The 19,070-nt window shown below is 36.3% G+C and overlaps 1 protein-coding gene and 1 long non-coding RNA gene across 2 annotated transcripts; one reads left to right on the top strand and one right to left on the bottom strand.

Moving 5' to 3' along the window:
- Window positions 1-5,153: 5,153 nt before the first annotated feature.
- Window positions 5,154-7,812, top strand: LOC108674691. The gene is made up of 4 exons (XR_007157107.1): window positions 5,154-5,183; window positions 6,915-7,093; window positions 7,353-7,486; window positions 7,612-7,812. It is a non-coding gene; the product is annotated as an uncharacterized LOC108674691 (long non-coding RNA).
- Window positions 7,813-8,332: 520 nt separating this feature from the next.
- Window positions 8,333-14,132, bottom strand: LOC108674690 (programmed cell death protein 10). Its single transcript, XM_018162659.2, has 5 exons — window positions 13,950-14,132; window positions 13,306-13,495; window positions 11,713-11,842; window positions 10,179-10,343; window positions 8,333-9,666 (listed from the first exon to the last, which is right to left on the bottom strand). Exons 1-5 carry the CDS (start codon window positions 14,031-14,033, stop codon window positions 9,582-9,584), a joined length of 654 nt encoding a protein of 217 aa, XP_018018148.1. The 5' UTR covers window positions 14,034-14,132; the 3' UTR covers window positions 8,333-9,581.
- Window positions 14,133-19,070: the final 4,938 nt, after the last annotated feature.

Raw genomic sequence — 19,070 nt, 5'->3', positions numbered from 1 at the left:
CACAGCAGTAGACTTGTTTTACAGCAGTAGACTTGTTTTACAGCAGTAGACTTGTTTTACAGCAGTAGACTTGTTTCACAGCAGTAGATTTGTGGCTCAGCAGTAGACCAGACACAGCAGTAGACTAGAAACAGCAGTAGACTTGTTTCGCAGCAGTAGACTAGACACAGCAGTTAATTTATGGCACAGCAGTAGATAGATTCTGTCTCTTATACACATCTAGATGTGTATAAGAGACAGATTCTATTCTATTCTATTCTATTCTATTCTAGCCGGATCCCTTGTGAATCAAGTCACGAAAAGTTCAAGAATCGGCAACAGGCCATGGGCCTATTTCTTCAACGCCGACACTTCTATTCTATTCTATTCTATTCTAAATGCATTGCATTTCTTGTTTCGGTAATGTTTCATCCATGCCGTGAGTGACGTAATTTAAGCTCATCTGTGCCTTTCCGTTCATTCACTAATGCTGAGGTTCTATCGCACGTACAATGTCTGTTTAAAGTGCAGAACAATTCTACTCATTCAGTGCACAGGAAGTGAGTTCTTTTTTATTTGTTATATTTAAGTTCTTATTGGTGTTATTTCAACCTTATCGTGCTCAATTGTACTTTTATTTCTTAAATTTATTTATATATTTATTTAATTTTTACAACACTTCTCTTCAACTTCACTTCTTGTTGTTTGTTTGTCTTTCTGTCTGTTTGCTGCAAATCTTATGATCGATATTTAACACACTTCTACCTGTCCAATCGATCTGAAATTTGGCACACTTGCGTAAAGTTGGGGACAATGCATGAATCAACTAACAGAATAAATGATTTTAAAAATTAATTTCTTTTTTCAATGTTAAAAAAGTAAAAACAATTTTGTCAGCTACAAATCTTCTTATCGATATTTGACACACTTCTACCTGTCCAATCGATCTGAAATTTTGCACTCTTGCGTAAAGTTGTAGACAATGCATGAATCAATTGGCAGAACCAGATCAGCCGCTATACTTTTTTTATTTTTTTTTTCTTTTTCTCTCTTCTTCTTCTTTTTGCCACACATTTCCTACTACACACAGTAATCCCCCAATTGTGGCCTTTTCCTGTGTGTATCATTAGTGTTCAAAACAATCTTACATTAGTTTTACCTAGCCAAAAAACCCTAACATAACCTAACCGAACTGAACACAGCCTGACATATCCTAACCTGTCCTAACCTAATCTTACCTCACTTAACCTTACTTCACCTAACCTTACCTTGCCTAACCTTACCTAATCCAACACAACCTAACCTAACTTAACCTATCCTAGCCTAACCTATCCTGAACTAAATTTGTCGTACCCTAATCAACCCTAACTTAACCACCCTATGTGATTGTCGCCATAGGAACTTGTTCCTGGCTTGAACCTAACCTCAGCAAATGACGTATATTTTACGACATGTTTAATTTTGAATAATCCCCTACGAAAAATCTGTATTGGACACAGTGGTGGACTTCAATTTAGTATAAATATATAAATTTATTAATAAAGTATAAACTTCAATTTAGATTCAGAAAAGTATTAATGGACATTTTATGATTGAACATTATTTAAAGAAAATGTATATAATTAGATTTAAGAATAACCCATACTAAATGAATTAATTATTAATTGCAGTTTTCAGTTAACATTAAAATTTAACAAATATTTGCTTGAAAAATACCGTCTCATACTACGATTGATGGTTTTATCGGGAGAATGAATATTATTTGACATTATATTATGTAAACAACTTTTGACTTAGCAACGCGGTTGAATTAGTATAGTTATCCATGATTCAATTCATTGTCAAGAAGAAAACGGAGCGTCGTTAGAGGTGGACTGCTAAGATACGGGCTAAGGAGGAATATCTCTTTAATCTTACTCTTTAATCTTACAAATAGTTGCAAAAAAGGGGGCCCGGCAGACCCCCCGGGCCCCCCAGGGAGTATTTTAGTTTTCTTCTAATGTTTATTTGCGTGAATTTTCTTCAATCTTGGTCTATAAAGAGTTATAACGCCTTTACGTTTGGGCCCAAGGACTAAAGATACATGGCAGGGAGCAATCTTATTGCTTCATTAAAACGATTTTTAACGGTACATATGAGAAGTTTTTTCGCAATATTAATGCTTAAGCTTAAGTAAATAACCATATACGAATGGAGTGTCTAACTTAAAAAAATAAGTGCCTAATAAAGTATTTTATAAGTGAGCAGAACCGAATCTCGGTTTATTTTTGATCGTTAAATTTCTAATAGATATAATTTTTTTTGAAAATGAGTTAAATAGGCAGTAATTAGCGCAATTTTATCCTCTGTCGATACCAACTTTCAGAAAGCTTCCTAAAATTACGCAGCTTGCACAATAGTCTAAAAAGTAAACTCGTAGAACACGTTCAGAGCAGCGCCCGGACCACGGCGAGTTGGACGAAAATTATGTCAATTATTGTCTACTTTGAAAAATCATATTTCGATATCTATAAAAGCTAGGATCATGAAACAGGGTCCAAATTAAAGGCAAAGACTTGTTCTTTATTGTTAGGGTTGTTGAAAAAATATACAAAATTTTTCCGTAGAGTTGTGAAGAGAAAAGTGAAAAAGTTGGTAAAAAGTTGATCAAAGTTTCGCTCACAACTTTGCGAGTTTTGAACTTTTTCAAAATCCGTTTTCACCAGTGTGTTTGTCTCAACAAGACGCATCTTTTTCCCGCTTTCACTATGATAAAAATGTTTACGGTTAGGCCGCGAGAGTTGAAAAACCACCGAAAAATGGCCGAAAACAATTTTTTCAGGGTCAACTTTGACCCCCAATTTAGGGATGAAGTTTTGACCCGACAAAAAATCGTTCGAAATCCCAAACACAATTCAATCCTTTACCTTTCGTTTGAAATGAATCGCATTGCTCTGAGTTTGCAACTTTTCGAGCTATGATCGTTTCCGCAATCTCATTTTAGGTAATTTTTTTACCAAATTTTCCCCTTTTTTGGGGATTTTGGGGGGGAAGGAGTAGGAATTTCGGAAATCCGACAAGAAGGTTTGGTAGAAAAAATATGAGTACGTGTCTGTGCCAATTTTCATGAGATTCTAACGGTTGAGCTCCTGGGAAAAATGGCTCGAGTGAAAACTTTAACCTCAAACCCCCCTGTACGTGATTATACAGCAGCAGCATATCAAAAGTGGAGAGTATAAGTTTAGCGTCCGCTTCGCTGGCTGTAGGCACACAGAAAGTGAGCCGCTCCTGCCGAATCAAAAGTGGAGAGTATAAGTTTAGCGTCCGCTTCGCTGGCTGTAGGCACACAGAAAGTGAGCCGCTCCTGCCGAATAAATAATTTTATAAATTAGATTTTTTTTTCAATATTAAAAAAAATTTAAAAGTAATTTCGTCTGCTACAAATCTTATAATCCATACATGACACAATTTGACCTGTCCAAGCGATTTGAAATTTTGCACAATTGCATAAAGTCAGAGACAATGCATGAATCAGTTGACAGAATAAATAATTTTGATAATTTACAAAATTTGGATATCTTAAAACAATTTTGAAAAGAATTTTTTTTAATATATGGAAATAAAATTAAAAATTCATTGTACATGTGTAATATCCAAGACACTGGATTGTTAAGAAGTGTTGTCTTTAAAAAGTCATTTTAAACGCATATTATTATATTCTAATTACATCGTTCTAATATCGTCTCATTTTTAGACTGCCAACGTAAAAATCAAAACTACCGTCATTCTTCTCGTCGTTATCGCTATCTCATCCGGTATTCCAAATGAGTAAGTTTTGCAGCTAGCTCGATATTAGACTTTAATTATTCCGCTTCCCATGCAGTTGACATCAATCTGCACTGACAATTTTTGAGATTATTTTCAGTATTGCCTGCCGCTGTCTCTTCCAAATAACTCTATCCCTCATGGGTTTGGACAAGTCTGCAAATAGGTCTTCTAACCCTTTAATTATTTCACGTGTCACCTTATTAAGCTGCTTTCATCCATATGATCTTCCTTCATTCCGTCAGTTGTGCTTGAGCCAATATACTGTAACCTAAAACGCACTACCTAGCAAGGATTCCTTTGAAGTAGCATTCTCTTTCGTTCTCATTCAGTGCCTCCAAAAAGCTGAATAGTGGCTGTAATTAAGAGTCACGAAACATCTGTTTGAACTCCTTTTTTTGCAGATTATTCTTTGTGTCTGGGGCATTGATTTTTAGTTCCATTCACGTGATAGCAGCGGTGCACTGATTCAGGGAAGAGACCTCATTGAGTTTACAAAAGTCAGTAATTTGGTATTCATCGAACATGCATGAATACTTGGAATTTAGCCGCAGTTGCATGAGTTTCTATTTCCAAGTCATCACTCATTACCCAAGTTCCGATGTTATTCCTGGTAGAGCTATTCAGACACTTAACCTGTTAACATTGGACACAAATTTTGGAGCCTATATTGAAACTGTTAAGGCTGTCCATACGTAGTCTCATATAGACGATTGTTTAGGAAATAAACTTTGGTCATTCCGTTTTCGATCTGAACCGATAGTTGCGTACTGACAAAGTTGCGAGTTGAGACGATCAGGATAGCAATGGTCTTGTATACTAGAAGGAGACATCAAAAAAAGTAAATTTATATGTGGAAGTAGGATTTCGGGGGATAAATTCTATCTTTCAATTCATAAATTTTGGAAATAGTAATTAATCATTTATTTATTTCCCCTATATTTCAATGTTTTATCCAAATCCGGAAGATAAAATCTCATTACAAATAAGACAAATCTCTTAAGTAGAGGCTTAATCGAACCATAAAGTAGCTTGAACGTTCATGTGCAGCTAAAGTTTAAGTGATAATTAAGGGTCAACGAGTGCGAATGTAGTCTTGCATGTTAACGGATGTGAACCATAAAATCCGCGTAGCCAGCCAATGGAAAACAGTTGGGTTGACTTGCCGTGCTCACCTGCGCCAGTATCATACACGTGCGCCAGTATCATACACAAATTTTCAAGAGACTCTGGATTGTACCTCACTTATTTAATTAAGTGAGGCAAGGTGGCCCAGTGGTTAAAGTTCAGAGTACCAAGATTGGCGCAGAGAGGCGCGGGTTCGATCCCAGCTCTGTGCGCCAGTATCTGGTCAGAATCGGCAAGGAGGCCGGGCGGTTAAGCACAGCAGAATTGTAGCAGTGAGTTGCGAGTTCTAGACCACAAAATACTGTAGATGTTCTGCGATGTTAAGAATCGAATAATGGGAGTCGAAACGCATACAATTGTTATTATTGAGGAAATTATTCAATTATCGCTCAAAAAATTTTTCAGTGGACCTAATTATTTTTTTTTCAAAATTCGTCAGTTCTTTTTTCTTGGATGTGTGCACTGTTCACTGTAAGGATGAATCAACGCTGAAACAACGTCCTTCGCGACGTTGAATATTAGTTCAAAATGAAAGGTAAATTACCGTGCAACGCAATTTTTCAACGTCAAGAAATTTCGACGTTGTTTCAACGTTTAAATCGCTTTGAATTCTGACGTTAAAAGCGCATTTATAAACGTTTTATCAGGCTAACCTGCTCCATCGTAAATGTCACAGTATATTAGCACCGTATTACAATGAGCGGCATTTATTATACATATAAATGTTATGTGGTACCATTATATTCACTTACCTCTACTTCTCCCTTGAATAAATCTTATCAATCTTTGCTGGATTGGAACCCCCACACGTACCTGACACCGCCAGATCACGCGCTTCACCGTCGCACACCAGACCACGTTAGACCTTGCGTCGCAAGGGAGATTAATAGCAATTTGACCTATCTTTCTACATCATAACTTATTGAAGTCATTTCTTCGCCTAAATTAGATAGATATCATTTATTTATTTTATTATTCACATAAAGAACAATTAAAGATGAGGAATGTGTAAAAACTCTTGCACATACCGTGACTACTTGCAGGCCGCGTGTGCAGGGTACAATTGTAGATAGGGTAGTGAATAGTATTTATGCAAATAATGAATGCAGCTCATTGTACTACGGTGCTCATACACTATGACATTCATGTTAGAACATATAAACCTAATAGAACCTTTTATAAACGTACCTTTAACATTAGAATTCAACGAAATTTCATCGTTGAAACAACGTCGAAGTGTACGACGTTGAAAAAAATGACGTTTATCCACTTTTCGTTCTGGACTAATAGTCAACGTTATTTCAACGTCGCGAAGTACGTTATTTTAACATTGATTCAACATGATAATGCCTGTTGGGTTGTGATTTCAAGCGGAAAATAATCATTTATAATGTATGGGAAGTATAGAATTCAAAGTTGTGCATTTTATTTTGGATTCCCATTTAAAAGTGCGTAACAAATATATATGTGTATGTTGCCTGTCAGATGATTAATTTCTGTATGTGAACCCGCTTAGTTAATGTACGTTTTAACTTGGTTGAGGTGTGCTCAATGTGCACTTAATTTTGTGGTTTGCTCTTCAAGTTTGTTATTGACCCTTGTAAGTACTGGATTTAGGATTAGTTATTGAAAATAGAATTTTTTAAGCTTAGACCTATATTCATTTCTTTATCACTCTGTGGTAATTTTTCGTTGTGATATATTTTTAATAGAGTGTAGATACGAAAAGACAGAAAGGAAAACAGAACAAATTTTCTTGCAAACCTTATATTGGAGTCCGCGAAATTATACATAGTACAGTTACAATCTGGGTCTTCGCTGCAGTAGAATTAATTACAGGCGCACCAATTGAAACTATGAATCAAAATGTGTTGTGTTACGTACTCGTATAAAAATTATAATAAACTCGTATAATTGCTATGAGTATGACTCAATGAACAAGGTTCATTATGATAAATAAAATTATTTGATATTTTTTGTCACCTCAAAATGTTCTCCAACAGCCTACGGTATCGGAGGAACTTCTGCGGGAAGTACTGGCCCCAGAGGCACAGGAGGCCGTCATGGTCCAGGAGGTCCGGGAGGACCAGGCCACTGTGACGTCGTTACTCTGCTCCATGACAGCGGGTACAACACCAAGGCTGAGACACTCCTCAAGTGTGTTGCTCAGGAGCAGAGTTTTGTAAGTATTCCGGGTTATAAAGATACTTTCAAGCGTACATAATTAATTAATGATGAGATGCATAAAATTATAAAATATCGACTTTTTTGGCTCAGAATCAGGGCTTGTTGAACCACGAGTTTTCTCCTGAGATATGCATCCACCACCACACATATCTATGTTGTTGCATCAACTTCTGCAAAAATCATCTCCAATACTCGATTTTTCGGTTCATACTTCAGATTTAATCAGTTAAAGCACCTTTTTATCTTCATCTCAGCTTGATGATGCATTATAGCTTCCACATCCAAGCTTGCATCGACTCGCTGATCGCCAGCGCTACCTACGCCGGCAGGCAGTGTAGTGCAGCGCGTCCTCGACAATTGCCCCATGGACTCTCTCATCGCCTATGATGTGAGCCAACTACGATGCGTCTCTCAATAAATCTGCCAATCATTCTCTCTGACATTCATTCCGTTCATTTCGAGAGAAATGAAAAACATTTTAATCAACCTATGAACGTTGTTTTGTTTGTGCAGGTGAAGAAATACAGGCATCTGCAGTGTGTGGTCAGCTACTGCGCTACTGGCGCCGCCCCAACCCAGTTATTATCGCAGGCTTCTTCATCCCGCATTTGGCGGTCACGCAGTATTTGCACTCGGCTTCATCAGCAGAATTTATGCTTCCATTATAATAGTATAATATATTCGTTCAGCATTTATTTTCAATAAATATATACATTGGCAGTCATTGGAGACGATATATCTATCCTCTGCATATATATATTTATTCTAGACCAAGTTTTGTCCGTTTTAAAAACCATATCAGAGGCTACATTTGTTTTTAAAATTGCATTACCCATGAATTTAGACTAAATTTTTTAAAACCTTGATTCACCGGTGTAATATTATTAAGATCATTTAATTTACTAACCAAAAACAAAACAGTTGTTTAGCCACAAGGTGATTCACATTCCAAATAATATAACCTGTATAAAGAGTTGACATGACTGTGATGAAAAATGTATTAACTAATGTCGCCGGCCCTGATATACAGGTATAATAATTTATTATGTGGTAAAATATGGCTTGCGTTGGCTCGGTCTCAACGGAAAATCACAGTCTTGTTCTCCCGGCCCCATCAGAGAAGAAAAAACACGAAACGCTCCAACTGTGCAGAGGCGGTAAAAATTTGAAATCATCTAAAACGTTCGTAGGAACGTGGTGCTCCAATATGAAGGAAAGTATACAAGTATTCAGATGCATTCGATACATACATTTAATAATTGATAATCGTTCTCATCATTGAATGAATCAACAGGAGTACAGACAAATCAATAAGATTACAGATTACTAATTAAGGAAGGAATGTTTGGTATAGCTTCATTAACACCATTTTGTAATCACGGTTAAAAAAAGCAACTGATAATCAAAGTGGTATTGCACATAAACAATCGTAGCAAATGAAAATGAAAAAAAAAATCTATCAGTGAAAAACGCAGATAAAATAAAACTATCTTAACACTTGTTGCTCTTGGCTGAGCAAATCACCTCGCTTAGAATTCCGAGATCACAGCTGCAGGGCATGCTTCTTGGCACCACAAAATTAATAACTTGGAAAAAAGCTGTATCAGCATTGCGGAATAAGTTATGGTTCACCTAAGCCTATAAAAATCATTAAAATATAAACATATACATCGCATAGACAACTTAATTAATAGAATATGTTTCTGGTTAATGCATTTGAAATATTTAATATATCCGCAACAATGCGGTTATCCCTCCTTTATTGTTCATATTTAAGGGATTCTCCGCAGCACAAGACTAAAGACTTGCCCAATCTAACTGTGCAGGACAAAAAAAGAGCCAGCACATCAGTCAACGTCGGCGTCCCAAAAATGAACGAAAAAACACTAATCTAACAATAAAAAGAGCAACGTATGATTCCTGCTTCAATGTTTCAAGTACATCGTTATGCAACATGTGACTAAAAATAAAAAAAACTAACATTAGTATACATGCGTGTTTTCCATGTACTCAGCTGTGAATCTCTTCGGAGATGTGGGATCAAAACATGCTACAACATGTATCTAAGACCTTGCTTCCCAAAGCACTTTGCTGATGGTCGTACAGACAAAATCTGTTCAGATCCAAGTTTATTTTTATTATTATTTTTTTTTTTGCAACGACATGATAAACATTATAAACGACGTGATATTGTTTTGCAACAAGAACATGATAAAAGAAATTAAGACAGAGCTTCAAGTGTGAAAATGATTGGCATAAAGCTTCAGTTACTCCAGCATAGAATTTGATGAGTTTTAAAGTTCACTGTTCAACTTTTCCGTAGCATCAAGTATTGTTGTTATAATTTTATCAGATGCTTTTTGACTAAACATTTTTATTTTTGCAGATGCTTCTTTTATATAGACGGTTCTGTGATTAAAATGAAATAATTTGTTATTCGTCACGGCTGGGGTTGGGAGCAACTTGTGGTGTCAGGATCAAGTCTACTCGCACTTGTCCTTGACGGTTAGCATGATGAGGTTGGTCTGGTGGATGAGACACGCCGCACTCAGGAACACAGCTTCTGCTCTGTAACATAATATATCAAAATACCAAGTGCACGGGGAATCTATTTGCATTTAGAATTCAACTATAGCGAAGTTACTAAAATATTCGTTCATAGCAGGCGAAAGCTTTGATAGTAGCGAGTTGACTCAAAACAACCCCTTGTGGCATCATCAATCTCGCAGTTCAGGTAGACATCAAGTATTGCAGGCAAGGACGGATTAGTCTTCGTGGTTTGAACAGTAAATTGTATGCAGAATTTAAAGACACAAATAAACTTGAAAACAAAACCAAAACCATTAATGTAATATAAAGTTCGTTATGGCTGGCAAATATTGCTGCTTCATAATTTACTAATTTTCACCAGATTGTACAATGTTTATCAACTAAAAATCAGCGCAATGGTAATGAAGGCCAATGCACATACAAATATTATAAAAGGATAGCAATATATGAAACCAATCGGAACATTAATTACATCGATAGCTACTGATATTATCTAGACGAAGATAATATCAAAGCTGGAGGCAACTCACTGTCCTTCCTTGAAGTATTCCTTGAGTGTGTTGCTGAAGCGTTTGCTATGCTTAACAAAGTCTCTCTTCCTCTGCTCGAGCGCTTGCTTGCCCTGAGGTCCTGGTATGAACTCGGCTACGCTCGACACCGCGTCCAGCAGCTTCTTGATGCCGCTCGCAATCTCCCTGCAAAAATTGCGTGTTCAATCAGAAAAATTTCAGTTTAAGATATTAGGTAGTGTCTCAACATTCCTGAAATTTAATGTTTGAAGCAACCGTGCTGCTTTATTGTATTTAACAACATGTGGCGCCATCTCACGCTTCGTGAATCAGGTTATGTTAGTTCTCTCAACATAGATACGCAAAGATCGGCATGTACAGAGCAACATATGACAAGCAAATGATAGCAATTTATCCCTGCACGGAATAGCTCTAGCCAAATTCAAGGAAGACTGAAAACGGAAAATAAAGTGAAAACAATAAGGCTAAAAGCATTCAACTCTCACACGCCATTCAGTGTTCCTTTTTTATAAATATAAACGCCTTTTATAAATGGCGTTAGACAACATTTCTTATTGCCAACTATTTTTCCCCAACATGGTTTCCAGTTAACATTTTTAAGGCGTGAATATGGTGACATTATTAGGTAGAATTACATTAGCACGTTCTAGATTTTATCAGACAGTAATGTTATTACAAAACCTTTCCTTTCATTCTCATTGATTTTTCTTTACTTCGCTACAGTAGACATAACACTTGTGATTTGGGGTTTTTAAAAGTAGCCACAGAGGCTGTGATTTGTAGCTAAAAAAGCACTAGCACTGCAGGCTGAGCAGAAGCTGGCAAAAATTGAGTTTTGATGATCAACATTACGCACAAAAGGCAACTTTTTAATTAAAATAATTTTTTCAATTAAATAATTTTAGCTTTCTGGGAAATGTGAGGAATATTTTTTTCATGATATCACAATGATTTATGCATGATAGATGAACTTGGAACCCTTCATGCCACCCAATACCAGCCAAAAATTAATGTCAGTGATATTCTAATTTGGCAAGATTAATTACTCTTTCGGCCAATTTATTCTACAGTCCCTTTTTAGCGCATTTTCTCATTTCTGGAAAAAAATGCACTATTGTGCTCGCCATGTCCGTCTGTCTGTCTGTCCGTCCGTCTGTCCGTGACCTCAGTTTTCATCGACGAGAAAATGTGCTCTCTGTCACTCACTGCAGTGAATACTGAGTTATAGGTATATATTTTTAAAAAGAGCTAACTACGTAATCTGCAGTATGATTTGCAAAATATGGGCTTAGGCATTCTAAACAGAAAATTTATCATGTATTACTTCAAATGTTGCTGCATCTGTCAAATTTTCGAATTAACAAATTTAAAATGTTTGAAATTATAGCCTTCAAAATTTATTTCTCTATGAGAAGTCTACGTCTCAAAGTAATCTCAAGTACTATTTATTGATAATACAAAATTCTGTGAGTCATCAAGGCAATTATTAAATAACAAAATTTTGTGCACTTCATTCACTAAAATAATCATATACTTGATTGTCTCGAGGAAAGTTTTTCTGTCTGTAATTTCATCAGGTATTCTTGCCAGTATTCTCTTCAGACTGGCACTCTTCTTGTTGAGCTCCTGGAAGCGTTCCTCGGTTCTGGTGATGCGGTATTCACCTGCAACATGAAAAGCATTTAAAGTCGTTCCAAGTTAAAAATAGCTGCAAAAACAACCACTGTCTATAGTAAATGAATAATGATATCTAAAGAACAACAAATGAACTGATCATAACATAACAATCAAAGTAATTCAGGTTTCTAGGCATGCTTCATTCTTTAAATTACCTTACAGTCAAAAGAGTACCTATACAAGTATATTGCCGAGTTAAACCTAGAAGAAACTTGGAGAAACAGTTCAAACTCTACCTGGGGCTGAATAATTTTATTAAATTTGTATTGAATTTTTGATTCCAAAGCCACATGACTGATTTCAACATAGACTGATTTTTGACAGAAAAATCAAATCTATGGGTTTGAAATGGAGCAACAGGACTAAAAAAAATATTGAATACCATACGTACTGAAATTTTTAAAAGCATATAGTCAGATGGGGTAAGACAGGACCAAAATCACTAACAAGCCTGTAGCATCTATAGGTACCATGAATAACTAAAAAACCCTAAACCTATCACAAGGTGTAGTTATGCAATGGGCTTCTAAGCTACAACTCGGACATTTTGCATCTAACATAGTTTTCTGTACAGATTAAATAAAATACTTAAAAAAAAAACTTTTTAAAAAACCACGTTTTTCTTGTGGACTAAAAAGTAGAAAATAAATTATGGTTCGCCCCAAAAAAACGTGTGTCGGGCAGATTTATGATTAAAGCGAAAAGCACACAACACTTAAATTTTGGAAATTTGATGGTGAACGTACAGCCCGACCCACGTTTTTTTGGGGCAAGCCATAGCAAAAGATAAAAATTTTGACCAAAATACTCCATGTACTACACAATTATATATTCATTTAAAAACTATTTTTCATAAACTGTAGGGTAATAGAGGACCATTTGTGGGGTAAGACAGGACCATTTGTGTGGTAAAACAGAAACATTTAGTGGTCCCGTCTTACCCCATGTCCGGTCCTTTTTTACACCATTTTAGAATACATGTCAGGCAGTGATGGTAGCAGGTAAGAATGCCTAGTATGTCTAAATAGTTGCCTATTACTTGAGGTTACCTGCCTACATCCACAAACCTGGCCAAAAAATTTTTTGTCCTTAGACAGAGCTTATTTCCCAAACAGGGTTAACTATTTTCTGACCCTTCTTTACATAGGTTTTCTTTAAAAATTAGCCAGAAATTCATTATTTGCAGAAGAGGGTTGAAACAAACACTGAAATGACAGACAATGATTGTTCTAACATATTCTTCTGTCAAATTGAATTCAGTGCAATTAGAATGCATGCCATGGGCTGGTCCTTTCTTACCCCATTTGACTATACTACTAGTTAAATGCAGAAAGAAGGCTGCAAAACATTTAGTGTAAACTGTAAAGAAGTGATTCTAGGTACTGCATCGATGGAATTTAATGTTTGGATAGTGAATGCTCGCACAAAAGTGTGGATGACAGAAACTCACTATCCTCAGTTGGAGTGACATTGGCCTGGAATCTGAGGACGGCAGCATAGAGAGCAGCATTCTGTGGAGGCAGACCAGCCCTGGCAGCCAACTGATGTATAAGTTGATACATCAAGCCAGGGTTATTGCTTTCTGCTCTACTCAACACAGCCCGCAGACTCTGTCCAGCTGACCCATGGTCACGTTCAACCTGCAGTTAAATAAAAACTCATATAGGTATATGTGATTAAACTGTAACATGACAGCTTGACAGGTGATAGATTACTATGACAATCACTTGCACCTAATCCTTCATGGATGATTGCAGGTTAGGTTAGTCCATCTGCTTGAAGCCCAGTATCATAAATATAGAAGAGCTTTATGAGCATGTCAGCAGAAAAATACATCCATTCTGCATATCAGCACACATAACTTGAATAATCAACCTTTCTATTTCTCATAGCTCATTCATAATTATATGAACATACATATACAATACCAATACATGTATAATATCATTAAAGCATAATACATAGATATTAAACACATTCAAATGTTAGAGTACAAAAAGCTGTACCAAAATATCTAAAGATTGTAAACTAGGCAATGTTCATCATTAACACTGAAGTAGGAGAAATAAAAAGTGAACAACTTATAATACAGACCTTGGAAAGCACTGACTTCACAATAACAGGAAACACCAGGGATGCCACAGGTGAGTTGATGGCAGCTGTCTCCCCCATCCTCATATCTTAAACAAGTCAGCCCAACACAGAAATGCAATACTCTAAATCTAATCAAATTAGGCCACTCTGAAAGTTTGGTAAAAAAATAAATGTTTATTTCAATGAATTTTGTGGTATTTAATATTAATATTCATCAAAGATGTTCTACAGACATGAAATTTTGAACAGTACGTAGCAGAGTAAGGAATTTATATATACAACTGCAACAACAATCAAATGCCTTCACAGGTAAGAAAGAAAGTCCACCAAAAATAAGAGCAGGTAAACTAAAGCTTAATTGGAAACACTTTTCACATTCTGGCACTAAATTTGTAAACCAGAAACTGAAGAGAAGAATAGTAAGGGATGTTGGCTTATTGGCTTAACATAGAATTTATGACATTATCCACAAGAGATAAAACAAAGCTTATGAGATGCCAAAAGATGGATTGAAACAAACACAAAGGCAAATATTATCTTGATAATCACATCTAAAACATATTTGTCAAAGTTAGTGAGTTTGTGTGTTTAAGGCCTGGCACTGCAAATATATATACTATATATAAAGGATCTGTTTTGGTGCATATAAATAATACTTGTTGTGTCACAACATCACCTGGATAGGCTGGATGCTGGATCTCAAATTTCATTCTAAGTAGATTAATAAGAAAGTATTGGAAGAAAATAAGAGAAGGATTTGATAAGAAATTGACATTCTATATTGCAATTGCTAAGTATAAATTTAATTTAAAAGGTACAAAATAGTTTTTTTCCATTTCTTGCAGTAAGATAAAAGAGAGTCCTAACTATATAGATGAAAAAAAAAAGGTTTTGAAGCAATTTTAATATATATAATTAGAATAAATAACTTCTAATATTAAGAATTGGATTAGGAATTATAGGAATGATTAGTAGATTTGTAATGATTGGGTTACAAAATTAAAGGAATTATCCAGCCCAGGCAAGGCCTTTCTAACCTGTCAGTTCCACATATAAAGCCTGATAGAGATGAATAAATATGGTTAGGAAATATACATGTACATATTTACATATACCTATCCAACTTACAAGGATTGAGGAAAATATGATAGAGGGGAGTCAGAGAACAACAAGTGCATTTAGAAATTTTAGAAGTTAATTCAGGATTGAAGTTCATTGAAGAATTCAGACTAAAAAATGATTGATACGAGCAATTCCAAAGCTACACATATTTGTTATAGTTGAACCTGATACCCGACAATAATATTTTTGTCAATAAAGTTTGTTAGAAACCTGTCAATGGCAGGAGATAGACAAGTCACCACTAAGCAGAATGAGCAGAGACTGAGTACCTAACTGAGATACATCACTTGACACTAACCTTGTCACTGGCCCACATGCCACTCATCAGTCTCAGTCAATGTCTCATTACTAGTGAAAGTGAGTAAGCAATATAATAAGTACTTGTCTTGTCAGAACTACAATTTGCAGGCGTAGGGTTTGATAACCACAAGATGACTACAAGCAGTTTTGATCATGCTTCAAAGATATGGTTCAGTTCCGTTAATAGTTAATACTTAAAAACTATAAACTATGCATTTAAAAATCACTTTATATTAAAAAAAATTGATTTTTAAATTTTTTTGATATTAATATATGAAACAATATATACAGTGGGGGGAAATAAATATTTGTACACTTGAAAAATCGTATTTTAATGTATGTAAGTACACAAACTTAACAGGAAAAGTGATTTAAATTTTTTTTGTTGCATTGAGATTTAATTTCTTTTGATAGTATTTTTGAATACTATGCGTCTCTATTCATAATTTAAATCACTTTTCCTGTTAAGTTTGTGTACTTACATACATTAAAATACGATTTTTCAAGTGTACGAATATTTACTTCCCCACACTGTATATTCTCAAAATTTTTAAATGTGTCAATTGATTCATGCATTATCTCCAACTTAGCGCATGTGTAAAATTTCAGATCAATTGTGAATTGGACATGGACAGGTAAAAGTGTGTTGAATATTGATTATAAGATTTGTAGAAGATAAAATTGTTTTTTCATATTTTTTAAATTAAAATTTTTTTCAAATTTTTGAAATTATATATTCTGTCAACTTATTCATTAATTGTCTCCATCCATTTAGGCCATTAAGACTTAATGGCCTAAGACATGTATAGGCTGGTGGAATTCTAAAATTAGTGGTTCACTTAAAAAAAAGCATTCTGCCTTAAAAAAACATTCCAGGCAACTAGAAACAGGTTTGTAGGCTGTCAGAAATCAGCTTTGGAAATCGGCATGAACATTACACCAGGCAACACAGTGAAGGTCCCAACTCCCAAGATTGTTAAATGTTAATTGTGCACGTCACTCATGGATAAGCATGAGGGTCCTGAAGGATCAACAGACGGAAATACTTTTAACACTTGCCGTTCAAAGTACATCCAATTTTAACGTACTTTTGCTGTATTGCCTAACAGCCAGTACGTCCAATTTTACTGTACTTTTGCTAGATTGCACACTTGCATAAAGTCGGAGTCTACAAACAATACTAACAAAGCAGACTTATGGCTATTGGCTCCTAGGTACAATCATTCACAATCTACTGTTCAGGTGTTCATAATAACCTTGAGGCTTTGAGCCATAACAAATAACTGATATCAACTAGTAACTAGCTAAAACTTTCAAAATTCAACGTACTGTTACGGTGTTACGTACAGAATACAGATTCAAACAGAATAACAGATTAATACCGTAACCTCAGCCTCTCTGGCACTGGCAGCAAGATAAAGATGTTTTCACTTCAGTACTTCTGTCTAATCAGTCTAATCAGAATCATTAGGTGTAGGTCTGAAAATTATACACAAGTTTCTTCATTTATAAATTAGGGAACAAAGGAACAAAAGGTAGGTAGGCTACCTACTCAAACTTCAAACATACCCTATTTTATAGTTATGTTTATTATTGTTTAATATATTGAGAGATGACGCCTTTCAATTTGGTTCAAACCCAACTTGCAATTAAACTCATTTTAATAATTAGGCCATGAGCCTCACTGCCCCAGCGGCCCAGCCTATGACGAGTTTGCCAGTTGCCACTAGCGCACCACCTGAGCTATACACTGCTATAGCGATAATAGCATACTAGGCACTAGGTAGCTAGTAAAAGGCGAGGCGTAATAAGCTATCCTATTATTGCAGATCGTATTTCTACAATCTACATTGACGATAAGAGGCCTAGGTTAGGCTGTCGTGAACAAAGCCAAACAGAGAGTTTATAGACAGTGTACTCCGAGAGTATCCTTAATTCCCAAACTGACATCTTCATAAACTGTAATGTCCCACACACCAAAGTAAAGGACGCGTCGAATCTTGGTATTTGGTAATGATGCAGAGCAGGGTCTACCGAATTTCCGTACGCAATCCCAGCAGGCACGCAAATATAATTTCTTGCTTGATCTGACTCCAAAAGACATCGATGAGCTAATTACTAAATAGTAAAGGCTACAAAATAGATTTACACTATACTTGACTTGACTTGACAAGTTAGACGCTTGAGGCCTTTCTCAGAGACCTGTTCGTTTCTCCGAGACTATACTAACTTTGTAATATTAGCAAAATTCGGGGGCGGCTGGGTTGCAAAAAAAAAGTTAGTGTCTAATTCTGGCATGATGGAGCATAGAGAGTAGGCAGATGAAGCCAATGTTTATCGAGGCGACTCTTGAAAGTATCCACAGATGGTGCTTTGACGACATTCTCTGGCAAGCTGTTCCAGCTTGTGACAATGCGCTGAGAGAAAAAGTTACCTCTAATGTTCAGTCTGAAGTGGCTCTTTTGGATTTTTAGAGAATTTTCGCGGAGGTCTCTCGCTGTAGCCATCGCAAAACTTGGGCGTGAGACATCATAGTAGCCATGTAGGTATTTATAAACCTCAATCATATCGCCCCTCAGCCTGCGGTGTTCCAAGCATGGTAACTTCAACGTCTTGAGCCTATCTGAGTAGGGCTTGTCTTTTAGTGATGCCAAGAGTTTTGTTGCTCGCCTCTGGACGTCTTCTATATCACTACATAGAGTCTTGTGTGCTGGTTGCCACACGCAGTGCCCGTACTCAAGAAGTGGGCGTACCAAGCTCTTAAACTTGATGCTGAATGTTTTATCGTCAATGTTCTCACATTCACAGTGGTACCACACGAAGCATATCTCGCATTGCAGCGCCCTTTCCTTGCTTGTCACCTTCTTCATACATATACCGCACTTGTCTGAACCAAAAGGGGGAAAGTCGCTGTTGTTTGCTTTTCCATGCTTGGATATGGCGCTGCCTGAAGTTTTGTTATTGCTACTGGCTGCAGAAGATGCCGTGCCAACTCCCGCCATTTTGCTCTGCCTCATTTTTAGATTTAGAGAACGGACAATCTTCTCAGCGGTGAAGAGAGATCAGTCGCCCACAACCTCACTCTGCCAATCTGCCTTATTATTCTGCGCACTTGAAATACTTGTTAAAAAACGTTTATTTCCTGTACAAACACAGATAAAAACTTGATCGCCCTAGATTGGCACGCAGTGACGCACACGTGACGTAGACGCCACGCAGTGAAACGATTCCAGTCAGTAAAAAGTGGCAAAGGAGATCAACAATAGGAGAACAGTGAAAATTCACAGATCACTATTCACAGATCACTAATCACAGTCTATTTTAACCAGTAAATTTTAAACTGAATTTTTTATGAATTTACAATGAATAAATACTTGTCACATATCTTAGGGCCGTAGCCCACTTCAGTAAAACGTGGTAAAGGGAACAGTGAAAATTCCCTTCGCTATATATTCGCTTTATTTCACTCAAATTTTAACGAGCCCTGAAAGTTGACATTTTTTAACATCTCGCGATCTATTGTGAATCTCAAGATTTGTGATAATAGGGTTGGCATGACATCTGAAGATCTTTTACAGTGTCACCACGCCCCAAATCCAAATCCAGAAGAAATGATATACTAAGAAATTATGTCCTCCGCTGGGGAGCGCAGCCGTGGGTAACGAAATTGACTCGTAAACAGGCCCTGGGCCCAACGCC

The sequence above is a fragment of the Hyalella azteca genome, unplaced genomic scaffold, assembly GCF_000764305.2.
Source record: "Hyalella azteca isolate HAZT.00-mixed unplaced genomic scaffold, Hazt_2.0.2 contig14192, whole genome shotgun sequence".
Classification (NCBI taxonomy): Eukaryota; Metazoa; Arthropoda; class Malacostraca; order Amphipoda; family Hyalellidae; genus Hyalella; species Hyalella azteca.
This window is presented reverse-complemented; position numbering and strand designations above follow the sequence as displayed.

What these genes read in the sequence shown, in the direction of transcription:
- LOC108674690 (XM_018162659.2), bottom strand. Translation starts at nt 14,033, where the DNA reads ATGAGGATGGGGGAGACAGCTGCCATCAACTCACCTGTGGCATCCCTG. An exon ending in TGTCACTCCAACTGAGGATA is followed by an intron (nt 11,843 to 13,305) that starts GTGAGTTTCTGT and finishes TTCATGTTGCAG; the next exon opens with GTGAATACCGCATCACCAGA. An exon ending in ACTTTCCTCGAGACAATCAA is followed by an intron (nt 10,344 to 11,712) that starts GTATATGATTAT and finishes CAATTTTTGCAG; the next exon opens with GGAGATTGCGAGCGGCATCA.